General features: G+C 36.5%; 2 protein-coding genes across 6 annotated transcripts; one reads left to right on the forward strand and one right to left on the reverse strand.

Moving 5' to 3' along the window:
• Positions 1-2,182: 2,182 nt before the first annotated feature.
• Positions 2,183-19,247, forward strand: rrbp1a (ribosome binding protein 1a). 5 transcript variants are annotated; one of them, XM_055162422.1, is made up of 28 exons: positions 2,183-2,329; positions 4,464-4,770; positions 5,055-5,631; positions 6,503-6,657; positions 6,766-6,888; positions 7,412-7,564; positions 7,992-8,110; positions 8,456-8,609; positions 10,337-10,475; positions 10,863-11,044; positions 11,178-11,212; positions 11,296-11,371; positions 11,449-11,483; positions 11,575-11,647; positions 11,723-11,763; positions 12,003-12,081; positions 12,159-12,248; positions 12,340-12,426; positions 13,070-13,159; positions 13,260-13,352; positions 13,686-13,736; positions 13,814-13,894; positions 15,428-15,511; positions 15,676-15,753; positions 16,902-16,985; positions 17,705-17,797; positions 18,209-18,352; positions 18,753-19,247. In XM_055162422.1, exons 2-28 carry the CDS (start codon positions 4,471-4,473, stop codon positions 18,789-18,791), a joined length of 3,255 nt encoding a protein of 1,084 aa, XP_055018397.1. In that variant the 5' UTR covers positions 2,183-2,329; positions 4,464-4,470; the 3' UTR covers positions 18,792-19,247. The 5 variants fall into 5 exon arrangements, with proteins under 5 accessions (XP_055018397.1, XP_055018396.1, XP_055018398.1 ...); XM_055162421.1 differs by having other exon boundaries at positions 2,215-2,428; XM_055162423.1 differs by having other exon boundaries at positions 2,215-2,428; positions 6,506-6,657.
• Positions 19,248-20,820: 1,573 nt separating this feature from the next.
• On the reverse strand, positions 20,821-23,386 carry cfl1l (cofilin 1 (non-muscle), like). The gene is made up of 4 exons (XM_020921362.2): positions 23,230-23,386; positions 21,459-21,751; positions 21,301-21,374; positions 20,821-21,217 (listed from the first exon to the last, which is right to left on the reverse strand). The coding sequence occupies exons 1-4, from the start codon at positions 23,230-23,232 to the stop codon at positions 21,102-21,104; spliced, it is 486 nt and encodes a 161-aa protein (XP_020777021.1). The 5' UTR covers positions 23,233-23,386; the 3' UTR covers positions 20,821-21,101.
• Positions 23,387-23,889: the final 503 nt, after the last annotated feature.

Raw genomic sequence — 23,889 nt, forward strand, 5'->3', positions numbered from 1 at the left:
TTTTCTTTCTTTTTGCACTTAATTAACTTTAAATTAGGACTTGGTGATATGAAAAAAAAAATAAAATTATACACAATTTTGTTCTTTGTTGACATAATGTTCAATTCACTTTTTCTATGGCTCATTAAAATAATAATAAGAAGAAAATATTTGTATATACAGTATATATTTTTAACACAATCAAGACAGACAGAAAATTACACAAATTTCCTCCCCCCTCCTCTGAACTTTGCTCTAAAACACACTTTTACTGACAGAAAACTGGTTATGGACCTCAGTTAAAAAGACCCAAACTTATTGACCATAACAGATGACTGAATCTCAGTCTCGATTAAAATCTGATTAACTGCATACCCCTAGAATTATCTGCAACCCCATATCTGAACAAAACAAAAATCTCCTTTGCCACATAGGTGGAAGTTAGAGGAGGTGAGCTGTGAAGAACATGGCAGCCTCTTGTACTGCGCTGCTGAGCCTAGGAATTTGCCTACTGATTCAATGGACTCTTGTAAAACTCTTCAAATTTCACCTTGCTGTACTTCAGAAACCATGGGCCCACTTTACACCAGCCTTGAGAATTGCTGACATGTTAACAAGCACAGTGTTTCCCATTCTGCTTAGACTGTGATAGAGGAATCGTTATTTTTATGTTTATTTATTACAAATGATTAGAGTATAAATGTAATTAATAACCTTAATCTTCAAATTTTATATCTTATCTTATTAAGGCAAATCTTGCTAAAATTCATTATAGCTATTATTTCTCTCAAGGAGCTTCTTCAAATATTTAATTACAAACTACAAATGAAATAAAAAATCATTAAAGTTTGCAACAAAAAGATGTTGGGTAGCCAAATTCAATATTCATCTTGCAAATTCAGCTCACATCATTATATTTGCCAGTTTAAACTCACAAAAGCTCAAATTAGAAAAACGGTAAGAGTCTCATTTATTTTCATTGGATTAAAAATGTGTGAAATCTAAATTTAGAGAATGCCCTGTAAACCCCCTTGGTAAAGTGCAGGATACAGTCTCACTTCGAGCTGACAATAGCCCTTTAACTGTCACAACACAGGAGGGCTCAGATGACCAGGAGGTTTTGTGAACTGCACGCTGTAACTCAACTTTTTCTAGGTTAGCGTGCCCTGCCCTGCCCGGATAGTCCCATGGAACAAACACATGTCAGATCAGGTTTTAATTGACTGACATATGTGACAATGAGGTGAGCCCCATCACACAAAGGGAATACTGTAAAGACAAATGACTGCTACATGTTTAGATGTCTTAATGGGCTTTCTAACGCATAGAAGCGCTATATAGAAAAATAATTCAGGTTGAAAGTAAATACTGTATGTTGGTGCGGAGCAATGCCAAAAGTATGGTGCAATATTGGAAAGTCTGTTAGATAGGGCCGCACTGAGACCTTTGTAGAGTTATCCCATTCATCATTGTAACTGCCCAAACTAAAAAGGCCCTTCAGGTTCTGGTTCTGGTTGAGTAATTGACAGACTCCAAGTGGACATCACACCGATGAAGGGATAAATAAAGTTACATTTATTGAATGATTGATTCATGGTATTTTTGAATTGTAGCCTAAAACAGTTCGGCTATCAGCTGCTAATTGGAATACCCCATCATTAGCACATAGCTGTTGGATAGGTTCCAGTCCACACTGCTACAATTGTATACTTAAAATCTTAAGTCAATCTGTGATACTCATTTTAAAACAACTGGTAAATATTAGGATGGCAAATGTGCCATAGATCTATTTGTAACTGAAGTAATCCATCATCATCTCATTTGCTGCCCTGTCTTGTGTCTATGTAAACATACTTGACAATGTAAAGACAAACTAGGCTACAAATTGTTGTGTACTTAACAAAACACAGGGCTGCCGACAAAATTGACTAATGGGCAGGCTATAAAAGTTTAGCAAAAATTCTTAAATGGTCATTAATAGGAATCTTTAGAAAAATCTTTTAAGGAATGAACTTTGATCAAATGAATCTCTTTAAAATATACCTAATGTAAAACCTTACATTTAATTATTAAATTATCTTATATGCAACAACGTGTACCTTTTCTTTTCCTCTCAGACAAGTTATCTTTGTTTGAGCGAAAATCCTTTGACCACGCATGCCTTATCTTAAAAACTACAACTCCCAGCATGCTTATTTCCGGTCCGAGCGCCTCTCAGCCAATCGGAGGCCTCTTGGATTAATGGTCGCTATCTGGGGCACGGGGCCAACACGTCTAGCCAGCTCGAAGTGCCACGACTTCACAGTGGACCACGGATTCTCCAGCGGAGTGCAGGGGACCTCTGAAAAAGGCAAGTTAGCCAGATATCCGGGCAGATCGGTGGCTTGCAAAGGGAGACATTGCATCTCCTTCTTATTTGTGAAGAAGCCGACTTAGCCACATCTACGAGGTGAGTGGAGAAATAGTGGAATTTTATTATAGAGGCAAGGGATGATAGCATAGCCAGTGATGCTAACTTTAAAGCTAACTACTTTTTAAGAGAGAAATCTGAAATAATTTCACTAAATACCATGTATTTGTGGTATTGTTCATTTCCTTATTACGACGTGGAATATATTATGTAACGTCAGACGTGGACACACTAAATCATCCAGGATGCTAGCAAAGTTCATTGATTCATAATGTTGACTCAAACTAAAACCTTTCTGGAAATTATAAAAATAATCTTATTCATTAAGACAATTTAAAACGACATTAAGCACAAAAGAAAGGCATTTTTAGCCTTTGTGTGAACTATAACGGGATCAGTAGATCATAGATTTGCATGAAATACCACAGCGTCTTTCTGAAGTCCAGATGTGCCCTCACTCTCTGCAGCCACTTCTTTGATGTTCAGTTCAATAACTTTGGTTCAAATATATATTCATTTTCCTAGTCTAACATCCAATATATGGTATCTTTTCATATAATATTTACATATATTTGTCAAAAAGTTATATAAGTTAACTGTATCTGCAAATATTGTGATTCTATAGCTTAAAGTGGTATTTAATGTTGAAATGCTGCCATGTGACTTTAAAGTGCAAACTGTTCCCTGAACTGAAGTGAGCAGGGACTCTGGACCCAGCCGTGGATTAGCTCAGCATTTTCCATCTTATTTGTCTTTCGTAAACTACAACTCTTTTTGTTACAGCCTTTTAGCCTTGAAGTTTGTGCATGCTGTTGTGTTAATTCAGTACATGATGTCTTCTCTATAGTAAAAAAAAAAAAATCTGCAGGATGAATGAAAGAGGGGTATTTAACTTCCCCTCTGGCCTCTGCCAATTTTCCTATCCCAGAGGGCGGCTAAACATTCTCGGGTGTGATATAAGTCTATAAAAGCCCTCAAGCCACAATATTATTTTGCGGATAGTACTTACTGTTCAGGACACTAACATAAACAAATTTCAACATAGTTTGTCAATAGGTAAAATTATCTTAAAATTACATGTGGCATTTCAATCAAACCTAACCTTTCCTGCTAAATGCCTGTCTTGCTATAGTTTTAAGAAACTAACTTTATACTAACAAGTGTCAGCATAATTAGGACAGCCTCAATAGGTAAAATGATGTAAATTTTTTTTAATTTTGACTTGTTTTATTGAATTGGTACATGCTTTCATTTGAGACGTCCCAGTTGCCCATAACTTTAACACACTTTCCATAGTCAGAGAGGGCAGAGGTTAATGTGAACAGAACATATCTTTTACATAAGGTACAATTCTATATGATACACAGGCTTTGACCATCTGGTATTTGCTCACAGTTTGCTGATAAGATTGCGTAGCTGCCTATAGAGAAAATAGAGGGTTTAGGGGTAACAGTGACACCCTGAGGTTTTCACATGTAAAAGCGATGAGAGCATTTGATTACAAGCGACTTTGTGCAGTTACAGTTCATGTTTATTTAATAACGGAGGCTTTCTTTTACTCAGGTCACCAATTGAGAAAACACATTTAATTATGTCACTAGGGATGTGCAATTAAATGTGATTGCTATTCGTATTTAAATTAATTACTCAAAAGTTACAATAGGGAAAATAAATATTAATTAAATTATAGGCACTCAAAATCTACAGTGGCTTTAAAACACAATATCACAACACATTTATAAATGATAATAATAAGTACTTATTCATATAAATATTCTACCCGGTTACTTTTGACTGTACAGATTATCTTCAAATGATCAATTGTGATAATCACAGTTCTGATTTGTTTTCCATAGCTGAGTAATGGCTAAGTAACCAAATGCATATTCTACAATTAGAGGAGCATAAATCTTATCTTATCTTATCACTGTTGCTATAGTGGTTTACAATTTAAAACAAGATTAAACGTTTTGAATGGGGAAAAGTCCTCAAAATGTCCTGTATAACACAGAGCTGATAAACATGAATATATTTTTGAAATTATTAACCACTTATATGCATTGTGATTTTATAGGACAACCATGGATATCTACGACCCTCAGACCCTCGGCATCATGGTGTTTGGTGGATTCATGGTGATCTCTGCTGTGGGGATCGCTCTTGTGTCCACTTTCTCAATGAAGGAGACCTCGTATGAAGAAGCCCTGGCCAAACAGCGCAGAGAGCTGGGCAAAATCCAGTCCACTCGCTCCGAGAAAAAGAAAAAGGACAAAACCTCAGAGAAGAAGAGCCGCGGGAAAAAGAAGGAAGAGAAACCCAATGGAAAAATCCCCGAGCCGGAAAAGAGTCAGGAGGAGTCTGAGGCTGATTCTGAGTCTGCGGTAGGCATGAGATGTTATTAAAATTTTGTTAACAGAATCAGAATCTAAATAGATGCGTATTAAAATTGATTTGTTCATTGGTTATAAATGTGGATATTTAGAATAATTATTTTTAATATAAGTTTAGTTCCATGTTTGAATAACTATTATAAAAATTTATTTGTTATAAGTGAAAACATCAACATCACGCATAAGTAGCTTTTTCTGTTATGAGGATTAGACAAAATATACCGCTATTTTAATCTAACCTTTTTATCACACTAAAAGTTATATCCCATCCTTAGTCTGCTGCTGCTGCTGTCGAAGAGCCGGAGCCTGCTGTTGTTCTTAAACCAGTTCAGCCCCAACCTGCACCTGTCGATGTGGCACCTGCCACACCTGCCCTGGACGAACCATCACCTGTACCCTCTCCCAAAGACAAGAAGAAGAAGAAGGTGGCTAAAGTCGAACCTGCATCTCAACCCTCTGCCCCTGTCAAACCCACCTCCGGCCCTGCCCCAGTTTCCGCTCCTGCTCCATCCAAATCTGCCCCCATCAAGGCCACACCTGCCCCCGAGGTAGCTAAACCTGCCCAGGCTGCCATTGTCAAGTCTTCTGCTCCTGCCCCAGTTAAAGCTACACCACCTCAGGCCACCAAACCTGCCACTGCAACCACCAAATCTACTCCTGCTCAGGCCAAAACTGCCCCACCCCCTGCTAAAACTGCCCCAGCCCAGAGTAAACTTGCCCCAGTCCTAGAGGCGGTCACTAAAGACGTTCCCGTCATGGCTGTACCGCCAGTGGGCTCTCAGCAAGCTGCAGCTCCCAATGCCAAACAACAGGAACCAAAAAAGAAGGCCTCCAAGAAGAAGTCTGAGCCCGGTAAGTAAAAGTAATAAGAGCAATACTATTTTCACCAAGTTGTAGTCATAATAGGGTGTGCATGTAATCACATTTTTATTGCGAACAGTTGTCACATTGCCCAGCCTATTTAATGTTATTACAGAAATAAGAATTCTGGCATAGTAGAAATTGTATGTAGCCATACTAGGTGTAACTTTTATAGTTTACAGTAAGAAATGGTAGAATCTTGCACAAATCAGATTTTTATTGCACACAAATGATTGAATTCCAATACTAAATGAATAAATCAACAGATCAGTTGACCGCCAAACCTACTCTCTAAAAGACTGAATAATGGTACCCACATATTTTCACACATTAACTGAGACCCCTCTCCCCTCTGAGTGTATGTGTGAAGTGGCAGAGTGGGCAATGTCTGGCACATGTCTGAGAGTGCAGGGAGCAGAGCAGCTTGTACAAACAGAGCTGCCCTGTTGTGTTCAGTGACAAAAGCTCTTAGTGCCCCCACAATAAAGAGGAAGGGTGGTGTGGTGGTCCTGTGGGCAAGGCCTGTCTCTGCCTGGTGCCACAGCGCTGCGCCCCTGTATTGTCTTATACTCACCGTAGTTCTAATATTTGTTGATAATCAGGGAGCATGTTAAACTGGGAAAATGGATTGTGCATAAAATAGTGGTTCTTAAGTTATTCAAATAGTGTATGCTAGAAAAAGACATGCACATCTGTAAGAAATGCTTGGTCCAAAAGTAGGAGAACAAACTTAAGTAGGATTTGTTATTTTATAATCTGTCAGAATTTTGTGTTTTTATTATTTTCACAGCACATGCTATATAAGGCTGTTAATTGTCCTCCTGACATGGTAACAAAGTGGTTTGTTCTTTTTTGTGTATAGCAGCAGCTGTGGATTCAACTGATGCTCCCCTGTACCTGCCCTACAAGAGTCTAGTGTCCACAATCAGCAGCATGGTTTTCAGTGAGGGAGAGGCCCATCGGCTTATTGAGATCCTGTCTGAGAAGGCAGGCATCATCCAGGACACATGGCATACGGTCAGGAGAAATACTGGCATAAATACATTCCAATACATTAAATGCAAATGTTTATGTTATTTCTATTTATTTAATTTGATCATTTGTTTTTGTGTGTGTGCATTGCAGGCCACTCAAAAAGGAGACCCAGTGGCAATGCTGAAAAAGCAGTTGGAGGAGAGGGAGAAACAGCTGGCTGCTGAACAAGAAGATGCCTCTGCAGCAAAAAACCGACTTCGGGAACTCACCAAGGTTAGACTTAAATCTACTGTAAGATTTATTTTTAAAGGAGGCTAAAACAAAATCACTACATTGCACTAACTACTATAATTTATTCTTATTATTTTTTTATTTATTACATTTTATATTAATTTACATTTAAAAAGAAAATGTTGTATATTTTTTTCCTTTTACCAATTTTATATATTTTTTTCTACTGTTGTTTATTTTTAATATTTTCTTATTGTGCAACCAAGCTACTCTAAGCAAGTAATTATCCTTGTGTTGATAGATTCTCTAAGTATACGTTTTACCATTTACCCTCTAGGTGGCACTAAAGGACATCACATTTCAATACTGTTAAATGCAACTTCTACCATTCAAACCTGTTTTTTCTTTCATTTCTATAATCATTAAGACATATCTAAAATAGAATACACATTATACACTCTATACTCTATAATCATTTCAACAGGAGCAAATAACAGGGTAATGATCATGTAATGATTATATGATGTGACAGTAAGTATTTGGCCGTTTATGCTGTCTTCACCAGGAACTGTCATCGGAGAAGTCCAAAGTGGCCGCTGTGGAGACGCGACTGAGCTCTCAACTCAGTAAACGAGAACAAGAGATGATCGCTCTGCAGGCTCGCATGCAGGCCAGCTACCAGGACCACCTCGCCCAAACCCAGAGGCTCAATGCCAAAGTTAGTTTTCACCTCAAATTTGCATAAAATATCTTTATATCAGTGTCACTGTATTTGAGTTGTCAAACCATCTATACTACCCAGACACTAGTGGATACTAAAATACATAAACTTGATACTCGTTTGATCCATAAAAGCACATTAATAGGGCTGAATAGTTTTGTTGTAGTTTATATCAGAACTATAGAGTAAGACCACACTGTAATGTTAAAAAAAAAATCAGTTTGTGTAAAAAAAAAAAAAAGCATGTTTGATTGTATTGTCATTATGGTATAGAAATCTGTAGTGAGTATTGTCCTTAATATCAAACATACACATTTTAGTATTTTGACAATGCAACTACATTATATGCAAAAAATAAAATGTGTTATGTGTTAATGTTGATATAAATGGATAAATAGCTCATGATGATATTTGCATTTTTTAGATTCTGAGTTTGCAGGATCAACTCGAAAAAGGTCCCAACGCCCAACTGGCCCGACTGCAGCAAGAAAACACTATTCTCCGTGATGCCCTCAACCAGGCCACAAGTCAGGCTGAGAGCAAGTAGGTTTTATAATCTTTGACTGTAAACCACCTGACCAGACTTACCATTTTGCTTCTATCTCTTGTCCACGTAGATATGAAGATGAAAAAATTATCTTCTGACAATTGTGACTATATTTCTTTTTGGTTTGATAGTTTATAATTTAAATACAATTTGATGCAAACCAAAAAAATGAATCAAGGCAAATTAGTAGTTTGAAAAATGCACATAGTTGTTATCTTGAAATGCAAGGATATCTTGTGTAGTCTATTCCCACATCAAGGTCCTTGTCATATGATTTGTAGACGTAGTTTTTGCTCTTTAAATGCTTGTTTCTAAAAGTCTATGTCTGATCTTATCCTTAGGCAAAATGCGGAGCTGGCCAAACTGCGTCAGGAATGTGCCAAACTTACCAAAGAGTTGGGAGAGAAGGCAGAGAGTCTGCAGGCCGATGAACACATCAGGAAGAGCCTTGAAGCCAAGGTCTCTGCAGCTGAGAAGCAACTGTCAGTGATACAGGTTCGTTCAACACCTTAATGACAGAGGAGGATAGAGTGCCCAAAGCTCAGTATATATTGTGTAATATTTATTGTTGCCTCCAAATATTATTAAAACTAGACATAATCATCCAAATTAAGATACAATTCAAGTTTTATGTATGTCAGTAAATTTGAGAAAATGTCAGATAGCAAGTTTTTTAAAGCATCGTTATTACTACATTTTATTTATTTGGTGCTTTTCTTGGCACTCAAGGTCGACCTTGCAACAATGAACATGTACAAAAAAAGCATTAACATACAAAACTTAAAATACAGTTGATAAAAATGAAAAGTGCAACTATGATGGTGTGACATTTAGTGCAAATTAGACGTACTGTTAGTTCAGAGGCTAGAGGTTGCTCAACTAAGGATAGTGTGGCTTCAAAATGATGTTAATCTAGTAGTGAAATGTATGATGAAATTAAACCACTAAATCATGTTACTCTTAACCAACTATGTACTTCAGATTAGACTTGGATTTAGACAAACTTTATTGATCCGCAGGGATAATTATATAGACACAGTAGCTCACACACCACAATATATTATAATAACAAAGTATAAAATATAAAGTAAAAAATGTAAATGGTAATAATAATAATAGATTACAGTAATACAAATGGATCCAGTGATCTCACATCTCTGGTCAGTGTGGTTGCCCCATGACCTAGATTTCTGGTTGTTTCTCACCTTTACTGGTCTTCTGATTTTATAGTGAGCTTAATTGTCTTGTAATGACAGAGCCCAGTGTCTGGAATGTGGCTGTTCAATAAGGGGGCTGAGGGGAAATGCGTCCCAGCTGGAGCAGCAGGAATGTGGGCAAGCTCCAACTCCTCTCCCCTTCTCTACCCCCAAGCCCAACCCTCACCGCAGGGCCACACTCATAAAGGACAAAACTCTTTAAAAACTTATTGCTGACCAAATATCAGAGGACTTCCTGGATAATACAGTAGGAGATGTATTTACTGTACTGTAGAACCCAAGAACTGAATGTGCAAAAGAAGACAAAATAAATGTTTTTTGATTAAATATCAGATTACTAAATAAACTGAAGCACTGACCAGCTAAAGTTCCCAATCACATAATTTTATCAACACATCATTACAACACTGCTACTTAAACAGTGACAAAACTAATTTTGTCTCTGTCACGGCCCAGACTCAAACTCATCTCAGGGTGTAAAACGACAAATTAAATCCCTCCATCCAGCCTGAATGTAACTAGTAGTTGCACTCATTTATATCTTCGCCATTGTTAAAATGCCATGCAAATAAATACAGTAAGCTGACACTGCCCTCTGTCTGTCACATACTGAATGCTATGATCTCTGTTTACATTTACATGGTCAGAAAAAAAAATCAGATGACTACACTAATTAGATAACCCAATAATTAGATATGAATTTTGTTGTGTGTCTACATGCCCCAAAGTAATCTGATGACCAAAAATGCCTGGTGTCAATTTTTCTGAGTAACTGTTGTATTTGAATGACAAAGTACAATGTGTTTTCTTTCCATCTTTGACATATTTTTTTTATTATATTAAAAGATCTGGTTACACGCATCAGTTGTAACAGTTTACATGACATTTCAATAACGTTGTCTTCAGAAGATCAGATAATGATCAGATTTTTGATGCATATCCGTAAACCTAAAAATCAGTGCTGCCCCCTGGTGTTTGACCACACTGAATGATTTATCTCCTCAGGCGTCTCATGCAGAGAGTGAGCTGGCCTTACAGAAGCGGCTGGAGGAGGTGTCTGAGGAACTGAGGAACACACAGAGCAAAAACAGCAGCCTGCAGACCACACTGGAGCAGGCTCAGCAGGACAACAGTGCAGTATCAGGTCAGTTCTTCTGTAGATAATGGGAGAGTGAAGACATTCAGTAAATTAAGAAAGACGCCTATTTCTTCTTGTGAAGTATTAAATCCAATATTGAAATACAAATGGCTAAATACTTTTTAGACCAGGTTTTTGTGTTGAAGAAGTATGTGTTTTTCTATACTAAAAACAAGTATTTCAAACACTACAAACTTGTTCATGGTTTCTGGAAAATTATTTCTTCCTGATTTGAAGGATTTGTGAGGGCCTTTCCCCAATCCCCCAGTGTCAAGGTTATGAATGTAACTTCACAGGGACTACAGAAATACATTAGCATACTTTTCTATAACCTGTGGGTACATGTTTATATGATTTGCAAAATTTTATAAATAATTGAAATTGTCTCTGCAGAATTACAAGCCCGTATTGGTGAGCTGGAGGCTGATAACAGAGATCGCTCTGGTCAGGTGGAGGCTCTGAGTGCTCAGCTCAAAGAGGCTCAGTCTGAGAAGGAGCAGTTGGAGCAGCAGGTGTCCAGCATCACCTCGCTGCTGGAGGCGGCTCAGAACAAGGGGGAGGAGCAGAGTGTTCAGGTAACCGGGTTTTATTTTGGAAACTAAAACATTACCTGAAATATTTTATAACTTTCCTATATTGATAATGCACTTAATTTAATTATTTTATATGTGATTAGTTAACTATTTTAACAATATTCTCATTCTTTAGGTCATTTCTGAAGATCTGGAGCAGTTGAAGCAAAGGTAACCATTTCAGTTTCTCTATGGTCTGTGATATTTTTACACAAAATCATTCTAACATTTTTCCAACATTTTTCTTTGCATAGTCTTCAAGAAAAAGACACTCAGTTGAATGAGCTTCAAGAAGAGCTACAGAGCTTAAAGTCAAAGCAGGAAACAGCTGTAAGTATAGACCTAAATTGCACTCAAATATTACTTCTGAGATTTCTAATGATGCATTTTATTTATTTTTTGACCAGGAAAACACTATTGCTGAACTACAGAAAACTAAAAGGTATGTATTGCAATTTAATAATGTGCATGGCTTCTGAAAAGGTATGTACTTTCTTTGTTTTAAATATATATATTTATTCTGCCCTTTTCAGTGAGGATACCACATTGGTTGCATCTCTACAGGATGAAGTTACAACACTCAAAGAACAACTACAGAATACTCAAGTAAGTACAGCTGTATAAACTTTTGTACTGATTACAATAAAAAAGTAATAATAACAAGATTATCTTGTCTTTTAGCAACCAGATACCTCAGCTGAGCTGGAAACACTACAGAGCAGGTAAATAATTGTAGATTTCTTCAAATTCTACCGCACTGGTCTTAAAAAATCTGGTGTGAATAAGGAAAACATGTTGTTAATCTGAAACAGTGAATTGCTAAATAAATAAATCAAATCTAAAATTATACTTTAGTGTTTATCTGAATTTACACAAAAAATCAAACATGTAGATCCTGGACCATCAATGATGTTAATGTAAATAGATTTTTTTCAAATAATTTTTCGAAATTTTGTTTTAGTCTGGCTGAGAAAGAATCCATCATTACAACACTACAAGAGAAACTTAAAGAAGTTGAAGAAAGATCCTCATCCGACGAAGTAAAAATGGTTCATTTAGATATTGCCTAATGGTTACTCCACTATTGCTTTACTTACATTGTATTATATTTTTACAGAGCACAACGTCTCAGTTTACAGCATTTCAAACTGAAACCAAAGAAACACTACAGACGCTCTTCCCACAAATACCTCTAGAGCCAGAGCAGGTAACAAAAACATGAATGGGATGAATTGTTGCTATTTTCAAATTAATCACGTAATATTACTGTGGCCTTTATTGTAATTATGATTCAACAGGACAACTGGCTTCAGGTCTTCACACAAAAAGCCCAGGAAGTCCTCAGCCAGCCAAGCCAAGAGCCACAGTTAAATACAGAAGTGCCAGTAAGTGTAATCATTTTCTGAGTAGGGGTAAAGTTAAAGCTGCAGTTCTCTTCATTGTAGTAATTGGGATAAGTTAACCAAAACATATATTGTGTTGTGTTGACAACGTTTTATAATTGTGATGCCTTGTAAAGGCTGGAAAATTGTAATTCCCGGGCTGTACCTCTCTTGCTTAAAGTAAAAATCAAGCTCGCAAAATCAGCTTTTCACAGCTTTTAACCATGTTATAGTTGTTTCCCTTCACCATTTACTCATCTAAAGTTGTATTTGTAATGATTCATGCTTGTTTGAGAAATCTTTAATCGCTTATTTTCAAGATGTTGAATTGCTTATACCGGTATACATCCACTCCTCTGTACTTACTTTGTTCACCAATTTTATTTTGAAATCGGTAATACAGAGTGGATTCATCAGGGTCGCATAGTCATTTTGGTACAATTGGAAAGAAATCTGTGGCTCGCTAGCATGATGTGCAGCTCTCCATCGAGGTGCCAATTGGTCTTTAAACTATGGTGGTGTATTTGTCTCATTACCATTTTTTTATTGAAAACAAAAAAAGATTATATTTTCAGTCATGCCATTTATTGCATTTTCTGCATTTTTTTTCACTCAAGGTATACTAACAATTATTATTTCATTTTAGGAGTTACTGGAAAAACTGAAGGAGGCAGAGGAGAGCCACTCTTCGCTACAAACTGAATGTGAACAGTATAGAACAGTCTTGGCTGAAACAGTACGTCACTTTAACATTATCATTATTTTAAAAAAATACAATACATGATCCAATTTAAATGAAGGGCAATTTTATAGTTTTCATGTTTTGTCTTTCTTAGGAAGGAATGCTGAAACATCTACAGAAAAGTGTAGAGGAGGAAGAGACAGTGTGGAAATCCAAAATGGCAGATTCAGAGGAACAGCTGAAAGTGGTTGGTATTTCTGTGAACTTAAATTTCTATGTAAAACCATATTAAAATACAAACTAATACCTAAAATCATGGAAGATTGAGAGGCTATATCAAAACAAAAATAGTTAGATGTCCTTTCTGTTGCAACTAGCCACAAAATATCATGAATTATTTGAACCAGTGACCAATTGGTTTGAGGGCGTACTGGCTCTGTACAATTAATCAAGCGTTGTCTTTACAATTATACATTATTCTATTCCTGTCTCACATAAAGTTGAATTTAAAAAGGAAACCAGTTAAAAACTCTATTATAATTTTTTGTTGTTGTAACATGGCATTTTGCTTATTTTTTAGGCATTAGAGAAGGTCCAGATTCTTGAGGCAGAAAACCAAAGTATTTCACAGGTACAAATATAATGCAGGATTATAAGTATTTGTAAAGAATGAATAGCCTGAAGCTAACTGTTCAAACCCCTGTTTAGATGAAGGAGCAGATTGCACTACTGGAAGCACAGCTGGAGAGACAAGGCGACAACCAGGAGTCTTCTGAGGAGCTGGAACAGGTACTTATTTTTCATTATCGCAGTTTTTTTTCCACTCATTACATGCTGTAAATGTAAATCATAGTTTTATATCCATCAAGTGTAAAAATGCACATTTTTTTCTAAAACATATTCGTGATAAAGATGTTGGGATTCCAGTTTACAGTTTGCCCCTGGAGGACTAAAGAAGAGAGTAAAGGGGGAGGAGGGGAGGGCTCTGGACATAGGAGGAACAGTGTGATTGGTCTAACAGGTCTCCACACTTTAAACTCCACCCCTATAGGCAGGTGTTTGTAATCCAAAACACACTTGGGTTTAGGCATTTTTGACCAAAAAGCAAAAATTGTAGGGGAAAAATAATGCCCTTAAAACACCATATAAACAGTTTATGGGTGAAAAAAGTTAATTTAGTGTTTAGTTCTACTTAAAACATTAATTTCACAAAATTTTAAGTTGTATTGTATTTCTATTTGTCAAATAATAATTATTGTGTGAAGGCAAGCTTTGGACCTTGTTTACAGCATGGTTGCTAGGTAACAATTATTTAGGGAAGTGCCTGTATCATTGTTTCCCAAAGACTGGGTCACAAGAGATTTTTTTTCGGTTGCCTTGACACGATCTGTATGTAGGTCTGCAATATACAGACTCTGTCTTCATTTTTGTGAGCACAGATGTGACTGAATGCTGCATCTGATCTGCTACTGTGCTCTCCTCCTGCACCTCAGACTGGAACGAACTACAAAAACGCAGACAGGCCCACCTATCATTAGGAATGTTGTAATGTTAAGACTTGTTTTGTATAATTTCTAATCTTTTTGTAATAATTTTATTGACTATTTTGTTCCAGTATTGCTGGTTCAATTGAATGCTGAAAAGAAAAAGAAATTGGCTACATTTAATGTACAAATAGGCAACTTATGGATCCTTTTATTACTTGTTCAATTACAGTTTTTCATTGTTTAAAACTTTAGTAATACTAATTGTTCAGGGAGACACAATCACTCAGTCAACAGTAAAATATCCTCATTAATCATTAATTATCAAATCCACCTTTATTTTGTGATTTACGAATAATTTCTATTGACTTGGGTCGCAAAGGTTTGTGACTTTTTAAATTTGGGTCCCCAGAAAAAAAGTTTGGGAAACACTGATCTATACTGTAGTGACAACCACAGCCCATGTCTATTTTTAGTGAACCAAGTGGTCTAATATGTACTTAAATGGTTAGAAATTATTTTTATACTTTTTATCAATTTTAGTCTCTGTATCTCTGTATAATTTTAGTCACATGAAGAAGATGACATGACATGACAAGAACAGATAATTAGATCCATTTAACAATTACAGCAAATTAGTAGCATTCCACATGTGGCAATAAAACCACTGCTTGAAGGAAGCTGGAAAATAAAATAAACTGAATTACTTTTTTAAGCTTCTTCAGCAATGCAACAATTACTTGGTTGGTCTATACCCATATTTAAATGTTCTGGTATAAACTTCATTACACATATATCTCTAATAAAACAAAACATTTAATGGTTATTCATTTTTTAGGTGAAACTGCAGCTGTCGGAGTGTCAGAGCCAGTTAGAAGACGCCCAAAAGGAGGTCCAGGTTCACAAGGAGGAGCTGATGCAGGTGACGTTTCTCATTAGTTTCTCCATTGTGCACTTTGCTTTGTCACAGCCTTTAAAGTGAGATGACATGTCCTGGAATGTGTGGAAATCCCTCTTACCCATACAACCTGCCAGGTAAGATTCAAGAATCAAAGTTGTGTAATAGGCATTGACTTCCTCTTTCAGATGCGACAGCAGCTGGGCGAGGCTACAGTCTCAGGCCAACAGGAGCAAAATGGCCCCTCTGAGGTTCAACACTGTCAGGTCAGGGTGCAGCGATCACAGGCACCCATACAATGTTCAAGAATACTGGACAGACATCTGTAACACAACAGTAGCATTCAAATATATAGAAGCTTGCTAGAGCTGTGAAACGTGTTCGACCAAAATAAACCTTTGTCCAGTTGACAAATTTAATTTCTCCTTTGCCATGGATTCTACCTGGATGACTGAAGGATTTTACACACATTTTGGCTTATCATTAACTAAATTATGAACCATTACACACTATATTTTACAATGTAATAATGTTTGTACAAATTAGGTGACACCTAGATGACAACTAGGTCAAGGTTTATTTATAACACATGTTTTAAATACAGTTATCACTAACTAACATATAAGAATATTGGAAACTAACATAGGCTGTAACATATATTGATGATACACTATGAAAATGTTTGTCTTATCATAAAGTAAATAAGGAAACTTATAATCTTTTCATAAGATGACAACTAGGAAATAAAAGTATCTTCAAAATATATTTAAGCTCCACTCTTACTTTTTCAGATCATGTACCATGTTGCATATTGTCATATTGTACATTAGATGTAACTTTTTCAGCTCTTAATTAAATGCATAAAGTAGGTGCATGTACTCACATGAGGGAAACATGCTGTGACTCGCTGAACAGTAAAGCATCTGGAGCACACTTTTCAATCAAATAAATCGTACTTGTTATACTCCAAACCTAATACTTCTATAAGACTAGTTCACTTTATTCCAAGAATGCTCAATACCGATTCCAATACCAAGATGATAGTAAAATATAATTTGGGTAGTCAACAAATGTTAACACTTTAGTATAAGTACTAGTATACAGTCTACTATAAAGCTTTTTTTTATATATATATGTCTGTCCAGTATTCTTGCGACATATTGCTATGACTTTATGTGCTTATTACTGTTGGCTCTCACAGTAGCTCCTCTAACCACTGCTCTATATACTTGTTCACATTTCCTGGCATGTACACTTCTCATTTACCTTTTCCTTTTAACACAATCTTAGGAGCTAAACCTGGCATACTGGTTTGATGACTCCTGTGTGACGTTCTGCAGCTTTCAGTGTTTGCACTGAGACTCCATAGTAAAGATTGGTCTGCCCTGATGGCCTTTTGTTTACTACTCAACAGGTGCGGCAGGACTTGAGCCAGACCAGTGACAAGCTGCAGGAGGAGTCAGCCCAAAGACAGCAACTATCAGAGGAGTTTGAGCAGGTATGTTAATGTGAAAGACAGTGGTAGGAAGAATACTTGCATGTGTATTTAGTTACAGAATACTGAATACCTTAATTAAAATGTATTTTTATTACATTATATGGGCCAATCAGAGTACTATATTCTGAATTCTTCTGCACTGAAATGCATTATATTAGAGAAAAACACACAACCTATAATTACAAACAGCTGTTTTTTTTTTCCCCAAATTAGAGAAGAGTGCACTTTCTTTTTTTCTTACCATGACAAAATAAAATTACTTGATGAAGTACTGTCATGTATTGATGTATTGAAAAGTAAGTATTCTGAATACCACTAAATGACAAAGTAACTGTACTGGGAAACATATTTTCAGTGCATGTATTTAGTTACTTCCTAACACTGGGCAAAGCAGATGTCAAAACTAACAACTAATAGTACAACTAGTAGTACAATAAGGGCAGTTAGTTCTGCATGCACTAACGATGCATTTGAGTGCTGCACAATCATAATCAAATAAAAATTGAAATGACAGGCAGTTTGAGATCAAATTCCTGCGATTATTTAGATGACATAATGTCCTCTAAAAAAACAAACAAATATCTTCTTCTTGCATTAGTTTATCACTTCTTATTTCAGTCTTCTCTCAAATATTAATGCTGTTCAAAATGTGCACTCGAAAACCGTGCATGATAATGTAAATTTCTGCAATAACCAGCTTTGCATTCATTTCCTTCCAGGCACAGAAAACAATTGCAGATCTCCAGGCTGAGCTCGAAGTTCTGAAGGACTCCACTGAAACCGCTCAAGAGGACAATGTTAATGAACTCAAGGTTGGATTAACTGTTAAGTGATTACTAGTCTTTTTGATTAAGGTGTTCACAAATCCCTTGTCACTGCAGTGTTTTGTATTCTATTTGTGCCACATTCAGTTTACCTGCAGTTTTGAAGTGTGCCTCGTTACCTCCCTTTGTGTGCCCCCTCATGATTCGAGGACTACCTAAAATTGGTTAGGTTGTTTTTAAGTGCCGGTTTGTTAAAAGAATAACTAAAATACTGGTTTAGTAGGTTTCTAAATTGATTGAGCAACACAATATTTATCATAATTGTATAACATCACAGAGTATGTGCAGAAACCACTTATATAAACATTGTTTTCTACCATGGTAACTTCCCCATTTATTTGTATTGCAGCACTCCTAAAGCCTGTAGAGTTTGTAACATTATGGCATGTTTGGTGACAGGAGCGCTTGGAAAAGGAGAAAAAGCTGTCTAAAGATCTGGGACAAGCAGCCACCAAACTTCAACAGCTTCTTAAGGCCACTCAGGAGCAGCTCAGCAAAGAGAGAGAAACTGTGAAGACTCTACAGGGACATGTGGATACCAATGTGAGACAATACACATTCAGCTAAAATCAAATATTCTCAAACCCTGGTGTAGTACTTTTAGGGCACTTTCACATTTTTCCTGGTTCAGCTCTGATTTAGTCCTAGTGCATTTGAAGTGGTGTTACCAAGAAGTCTGTCTGCATCCTTAGGTTTTTTCAAGCAATAAAATAAGAAATAATAATTCATATCAGAATAAAATGGAATCAAAACACATGGGTCTATGGAATTACAACTGAGTCCAAACAAAAGTATATTTTAATTGTGTCATTGAGAAAGTTTTCACAACCTGTCCTATAATTGTAATTGAATCGGTAATGTGTTATTAGTAAAGCCTGGTAGGACAGTTTGAGAGTCACTGCTTTGTTAGATTAATGCACTAATTCTTCACTTATTTTTAAAGGGAGACGACGTTGAGCTCAAAGAAGGAACATCGGTCTGAGAAGAGGGCCATCAAAGACACTACACAAAATTGCCAAATATGCCTTATTATTAATAGTTTATGCATTCCAAAGCTTTTCCTGTGCTTCTGTTAAATGTGTTTGTTGTAGGAATCATGTATGTGGCGACAATAATGAAACATTTCAGAATGAAAGTGGAGATGAAAATACTTTATCTAAACTGAGAATTGCATTCCATTTCTGGCCATGTCAGAATAGCCAGAAGTTATCTATTCCCAGCTTTTTTATTATAAACTTCTCTCCTATAGTTCAGTGTTAAAAGGGAAAATGAGTGTGCGTTAAACGTACATCAACCTGTGCAATTAATTTCTATGTCTTTTTTATGTTAATTACTGGGAACTTTTTATGGCTCTGTAAGTGTCATATTTGTGGCTTGTACCTGGCCACTAAAGAAATGTTGACATTTATATGAATTAATAAAATAAAGTGTAGCTTCATTTGTGTTGTGTGTCTTTTTCCCCTTTCTCTTTAAAAGGTACTTGTAGGTCATGCACTAATAACGATTTTAAAACTTTAATACAGTCTCTTAAACTTAACCATTGTTTTTACTGTAATGTCTGGCATCCCAAAACTAGGCATATAGTCCAATCATCTATCTGATAAAAACAATTACAACACCCACTAAATGTTAAATGTCCTATTTTCTGTTTTATTTAAGTAACTCTTTGTTATTAGTCTAAATCTATAAAGCTCAGAATCCTCATGCTCATGTTCAACCTTGTGATATCATGGAGCAGCAGTTTTCATGTTAACAGCTATCTTTTACCTTAGAGATTGGCATTTGCAGGGCTGAAATTATCCAAATGATTACAGTGAAGGTGCATATATGCAGTTTAAAAACACAGTGGAGCATTTCCTGTATTACCACATGACATCATTCACGCTTTCTGATTGAGAGAACTACACGTCCCAAGTATGCAGGGTTTTGTTTAACCTATGAAGGTAACAAAACACAACCCAAGGTATATTTTCTGATCTATGTGAACTGTTGGATAGTAGAGTCTATTTTGTATTTGTACTTGTAATGAATGTTTGCTCTTTATTGTAAAATGCCAGTGTCCTTTAGTGCCATATTCTTAAAAACAATGCATTGCATACGAAGGAATTGGAGTGATCGCTATAGAAAATGTAGATATACATTTATACGTATACAGTATACAGACTATGAGCATAAAATTTAAACATGCAATAAAACTAAGAATACATTTAAATTACTTTCTAAAACATATCACATTGGATAAAAAACAAAAACGAAAACAAAAAAAAAACACATCAACAAACCTGGACACCAAAGGGGCGGAGTTGTGACTGTTGAATTCTCATCACCGATAAATGAACACAATAAATCAAAAACCTGGCTGAGGTGGGTAGAGTAGCCAAACATTTTACTCAAGTAAGAATAACGTTACTTCAAAATAATATTACTCAAGTGGAGGTACAAAGTAGTGGTCCAAGTAATTACACAAGTAAAAGTTTAAAAAAACGTATTTGGGGAAAATACTTAAGAGTAACTTAAAGAGTATCTGTTGGAACGTGCCATCTACTTTATAACTGAAAGGACAAAACAAAATCTGATATTTAACAAAACAAACATGAGAAAAATGAAATTAGTGTGTGGATGTGTGGTACTCCATACCCATCTCTTGTGTATAGCAGATTTATATTTTGTATTACTATATTTATTTTGTTTTTATTTGTACATATGTATAATTATGACTCATTTAACATCAGTCTCTTGCCATTTATTTTGAATTTATAAACACTTTGTTATTATATATATTGTGATGTGTGAGCTCCCGTCTTAAAGTAATTCCCCTTACGGATCAATAGTTTGTCAAAGTCTAGAAGATTTGAGCAGGAAAGTTGGATATTTAAACATCTTAAAAAAATTTTTTACTGAAACTTCTGATCATTTCTCCGACTTTTTTTTTTTAAAGTCAGTTTGTTTTTTGGTATTTAAAAGTTCAGCATTGGTTTTGAAAAGTGACATAACTGCACAACATGAGTAAATGTATTTTATAGTTTTTTATTGAAAGCTGTATCTGGTCTTCCAGATGACACATAAAAGTCCAGCAATATTGAGAAGTTTTAGTTGCACTACAGAAAGAATGAATACAACTCCCAAGTAAAGACAAATGGCGTCCCATGTATGCTCATAATACATGTAGAAATAATTAACATCATGTAAAATTACAACATTTGACATATATTTTTTTTTTAATCTTGAGACAAGTCTCCTCTTCAAAAACCCTTAAATGTCCTGGAAGATCTGCTCCTCAACATCTGTTCTTTTACAATGCATCTACATCCTCGCCCTCCAACCTCACTATCTTGTCCTTTATTTTACTGCAAAATGATGAGCAGGTAATCTCGTCTCTCCCATGCATCTCAAACTGGTACTTGACGTCTGCAGAAGACAACATTACATGGTTACATTATTCTTATTTTTTAGGAAATAAGAGGTTTCTCAAACCCAAACAAACAACTCACCTAAAATCGTTTTTAGAGCACTCTTGGAGCTTGAGTATACCATTCTGTGTTTGGGGGAGGCACAGTCGCAAATCCTGAAAACATTCACACATACAAGTTACATAAAAACATAGGTCCAGTAGCATAGTAATGTTGACATTAAAATGACAAAAACTTACCACATAATAAAGATCAGATCTTCCTTTTTGGTCTGAGGGGTTTCATAATGGCAGTCATATATGATGTATTTGCACTCCTTCTCTCCCATTAGACTCTGAATGTACTTAAACACATTGCCCAGTCTCTGAAAATCCTTCTCCATGACGACTTGTTTGACTTCGATCTCAGTCTTCGCATCATTCAGGCCGAGCTCGACCACTCTGATGCGATCACTTGCATCATCTGCATTCCTGTTTAATTTCATTGTGGTGAGGACATCCTTTACACCATCTGCCACTTTAACTCCAGATGCCTGTTCAAATCATAAAAGGGCAACTCAGCATCATTTAAGCTAACAAGTCAGTCACAAGAACATATTTGAAGTACAATATTTAGCTTCAGAAATTTTCTGTTGGAACTACTTTATGTTGGGTGGAACCATTTCTATTTTTGTCACAGCCCGGAGATGACGGGCCACTTCTGTACCGAAAGTGCCCTGGGGCAGATTCCCAGAGATTTGGCAACAATTCTACATCAACTGCCCCACTAACCCCACCAATAACTTTTCCCCAAAGGTTGTTTTGTTTTGGCCTTCTGCATCATTCTTCAGAGGGAAGAAACACACTGGTTAAAAACAACCTTTATTTGGAAATAATATTAGAAGACCAAAATGAACCTCTTTGAAGCTCACCAATAACTCTTAACACATTCTCACAGGCCGTAGAGTGAAGTATCTTGCCCAATAACACACTTCTAGTAACCTACACAGACCTAGTAGCAGGCATCCACCCACCAACAATTTGACAATCCTAATTTGAGCTTCTCACGCACTAGAAGTCCTTATTCATCTAAAACACAAAATATCAGAGCGTATATCTTCAATATTGGTTAAATATCATTTCAAATACAGGCTTTTTAATTATTCAAAATTTCTAAATCAAATTAAATAGACTAGACTACAAATTCCATTTCTAAGGACTTTTCCACTACAAGATAAGGAAACAACAGAAAAAGAAAAGATCATTAAAATGTACATGAAGAAATAACTAATCTTTCTCAGAAGGATATCTTGGCCTTGTTATCTCCAAAGTACAGATGTTATTGTAGGCAAATCACATAAAAGGGAAATTAATTAAAATGTTTCCCACTAGTGCAGCAGAAGTACTCAAATGTTGTCAGAGTCAAACAACAACAAGTCCATATGATAAAAATAACCAAATAACCAAAATAAAATCAATGGCATTCATGAGTTTTCATAGGTGCTGGTAAAAAGCTGTAAACATGCTTGAAACAGAAAGTATATCAAAACTATAATGACAGAAGTGACAGAATTTTTGTTCTGGTCTTTTTTTTTTTTTCCTAATCTAAATGATCACACCTAGCTTCCAACCATTTAAACACTTAAGCCCAAGTTTGTGAATCCCAAGGTCTTGGCTATCACATTCCAGTCATTGTAGAACAAGTTCGTACAAGAAAGACCGCCCCGAGGGATTCTATCAAGTTTGCTGTAAGAAGGCGAACAAAGCTCCCTCCATTTTGGATACAAACCACACCTCAAACCAGCAACGAGCCTGCGCTAATACCACGTCCCTAAATGCGATCACCTGGCGCAAAATGAATAGCTGACAGAAACGTGAAACTCGGCGCGCACTGCCCGTCACCCAAGCACCTTTTTCCATTGGCGCCATCAATTTTCTCCACTAAACATGAGGATATAACGCGAAGTCTGATCAAACAGGTGTGCGTAAAGACAACGTGAGTACTTTTGGAGCCACAAAACAAGCCACTTACCATCTTTGGAGAGTTGTGTAAGAAGAGTGAGCGCTGAGGAGACCGACCGGTGTCAAGACCTGAGACGCAGTGGAAGTAGTTATAGGGAAGTGCTGCAGGTTGACTCAGTGAGGAGGGAGGGTCCACAAAAGCGCACACCTCCACACCCAGTCAACGCTCTCCCAGCTCTCACCGCCTGCCTCCTCCTCCATCGTCCCAGCCAGGTGAGGTGCGACAGTTTCAGCTCCAACCTCAGCATTTGCATGTAAACTCTCACGCTGATTTGAATGCCATGATCCAAATCCAGATGTTCATTCACACATACGCTAAGAGTGGCATTTGCACGTCGCATCTCATCAAAACCAGACAGAGAATGACAATATTGTCTATTTTGCGTAGCTTTCAGGTGAGCTGCAGACATGGGCGGGAACAGAAAATTCCATCCATATATGGACACTAAACCTGTCCCTGTCGATACTCCTCACATGTTCCTTATATGGCAATAGGTGTAGACCCATGAACACAGGTATGAAATGGTTATTAAACTCTTCTATCTGTTGTAATTAAGGGAAACAAGAGAAATAAGCTTGGTATCACTCGTGCCAAAAACGGGAAATGATCTTACCCGGAACTATACCTATATGGATATAATACAGCAGCCTACACTTCAAATACACTGAT

Source organism: Boleophthalmus pectinirostris, unplaced genomic scaffold (genome assembly GCF_026225935.1).
Source record: "Boleophthalmus pectinirostris isolate CB_2022bp ecotype Guang Dong unplaced genomic scaffold, ASM2622593v1 HiC_scaffold_5, whole genome shotgun sequence".
NCBI classification, from domain to species: Eukaryota; Metazoa; Chordata; class Actinopteri; order Gobiiformes; family Gobiidae; genus Boleophthalmus; species Boleophthalmus pectinirostris.

Excerpts from the sequence above, each read along its gene's own strand:
- cfl1l (XM_020921362.2), bottom strand. Across the intron at positions 21,375-21,458 it reads GATCTGATCTTTATTATGTG|GATTTGCGACTGTGCCTCCC; the intron begins GTAAGTTTTTGT and ends GAATGTTTTCAG. Across the intron at positions 21,218-21,300 it reads TGCTCTAAAAACGATTTTAG|ACGTCAAGTACCAGTTTGAG; the intron begins GTGAGTTGTTTG and ends TGTCTTCTGCAG.
- rrbp1a (XM_055162422.1), top strand. The coding sequence starts at position 4,471 with ATGGATATCTACGACCCTCAGACCCTCGGCATCATGGTGTTTGGTGGA. Across the intron at positions 12,427-13,069 it reads AGTTAAATACAGAAGTGCCA|GAGTTACTGGAAAAACTGAA; the intron begins GTAAGTGTAATC and ends ATTTCATTTTAG. Across the intron at positions 15,754-16,901 it reads CTGAGGTTCAACACTGTCAG|GTGCGGCAGGACTTGAGCCA; the intron begins GTCAGGGTGCAG and ends ACTACTCAACAG.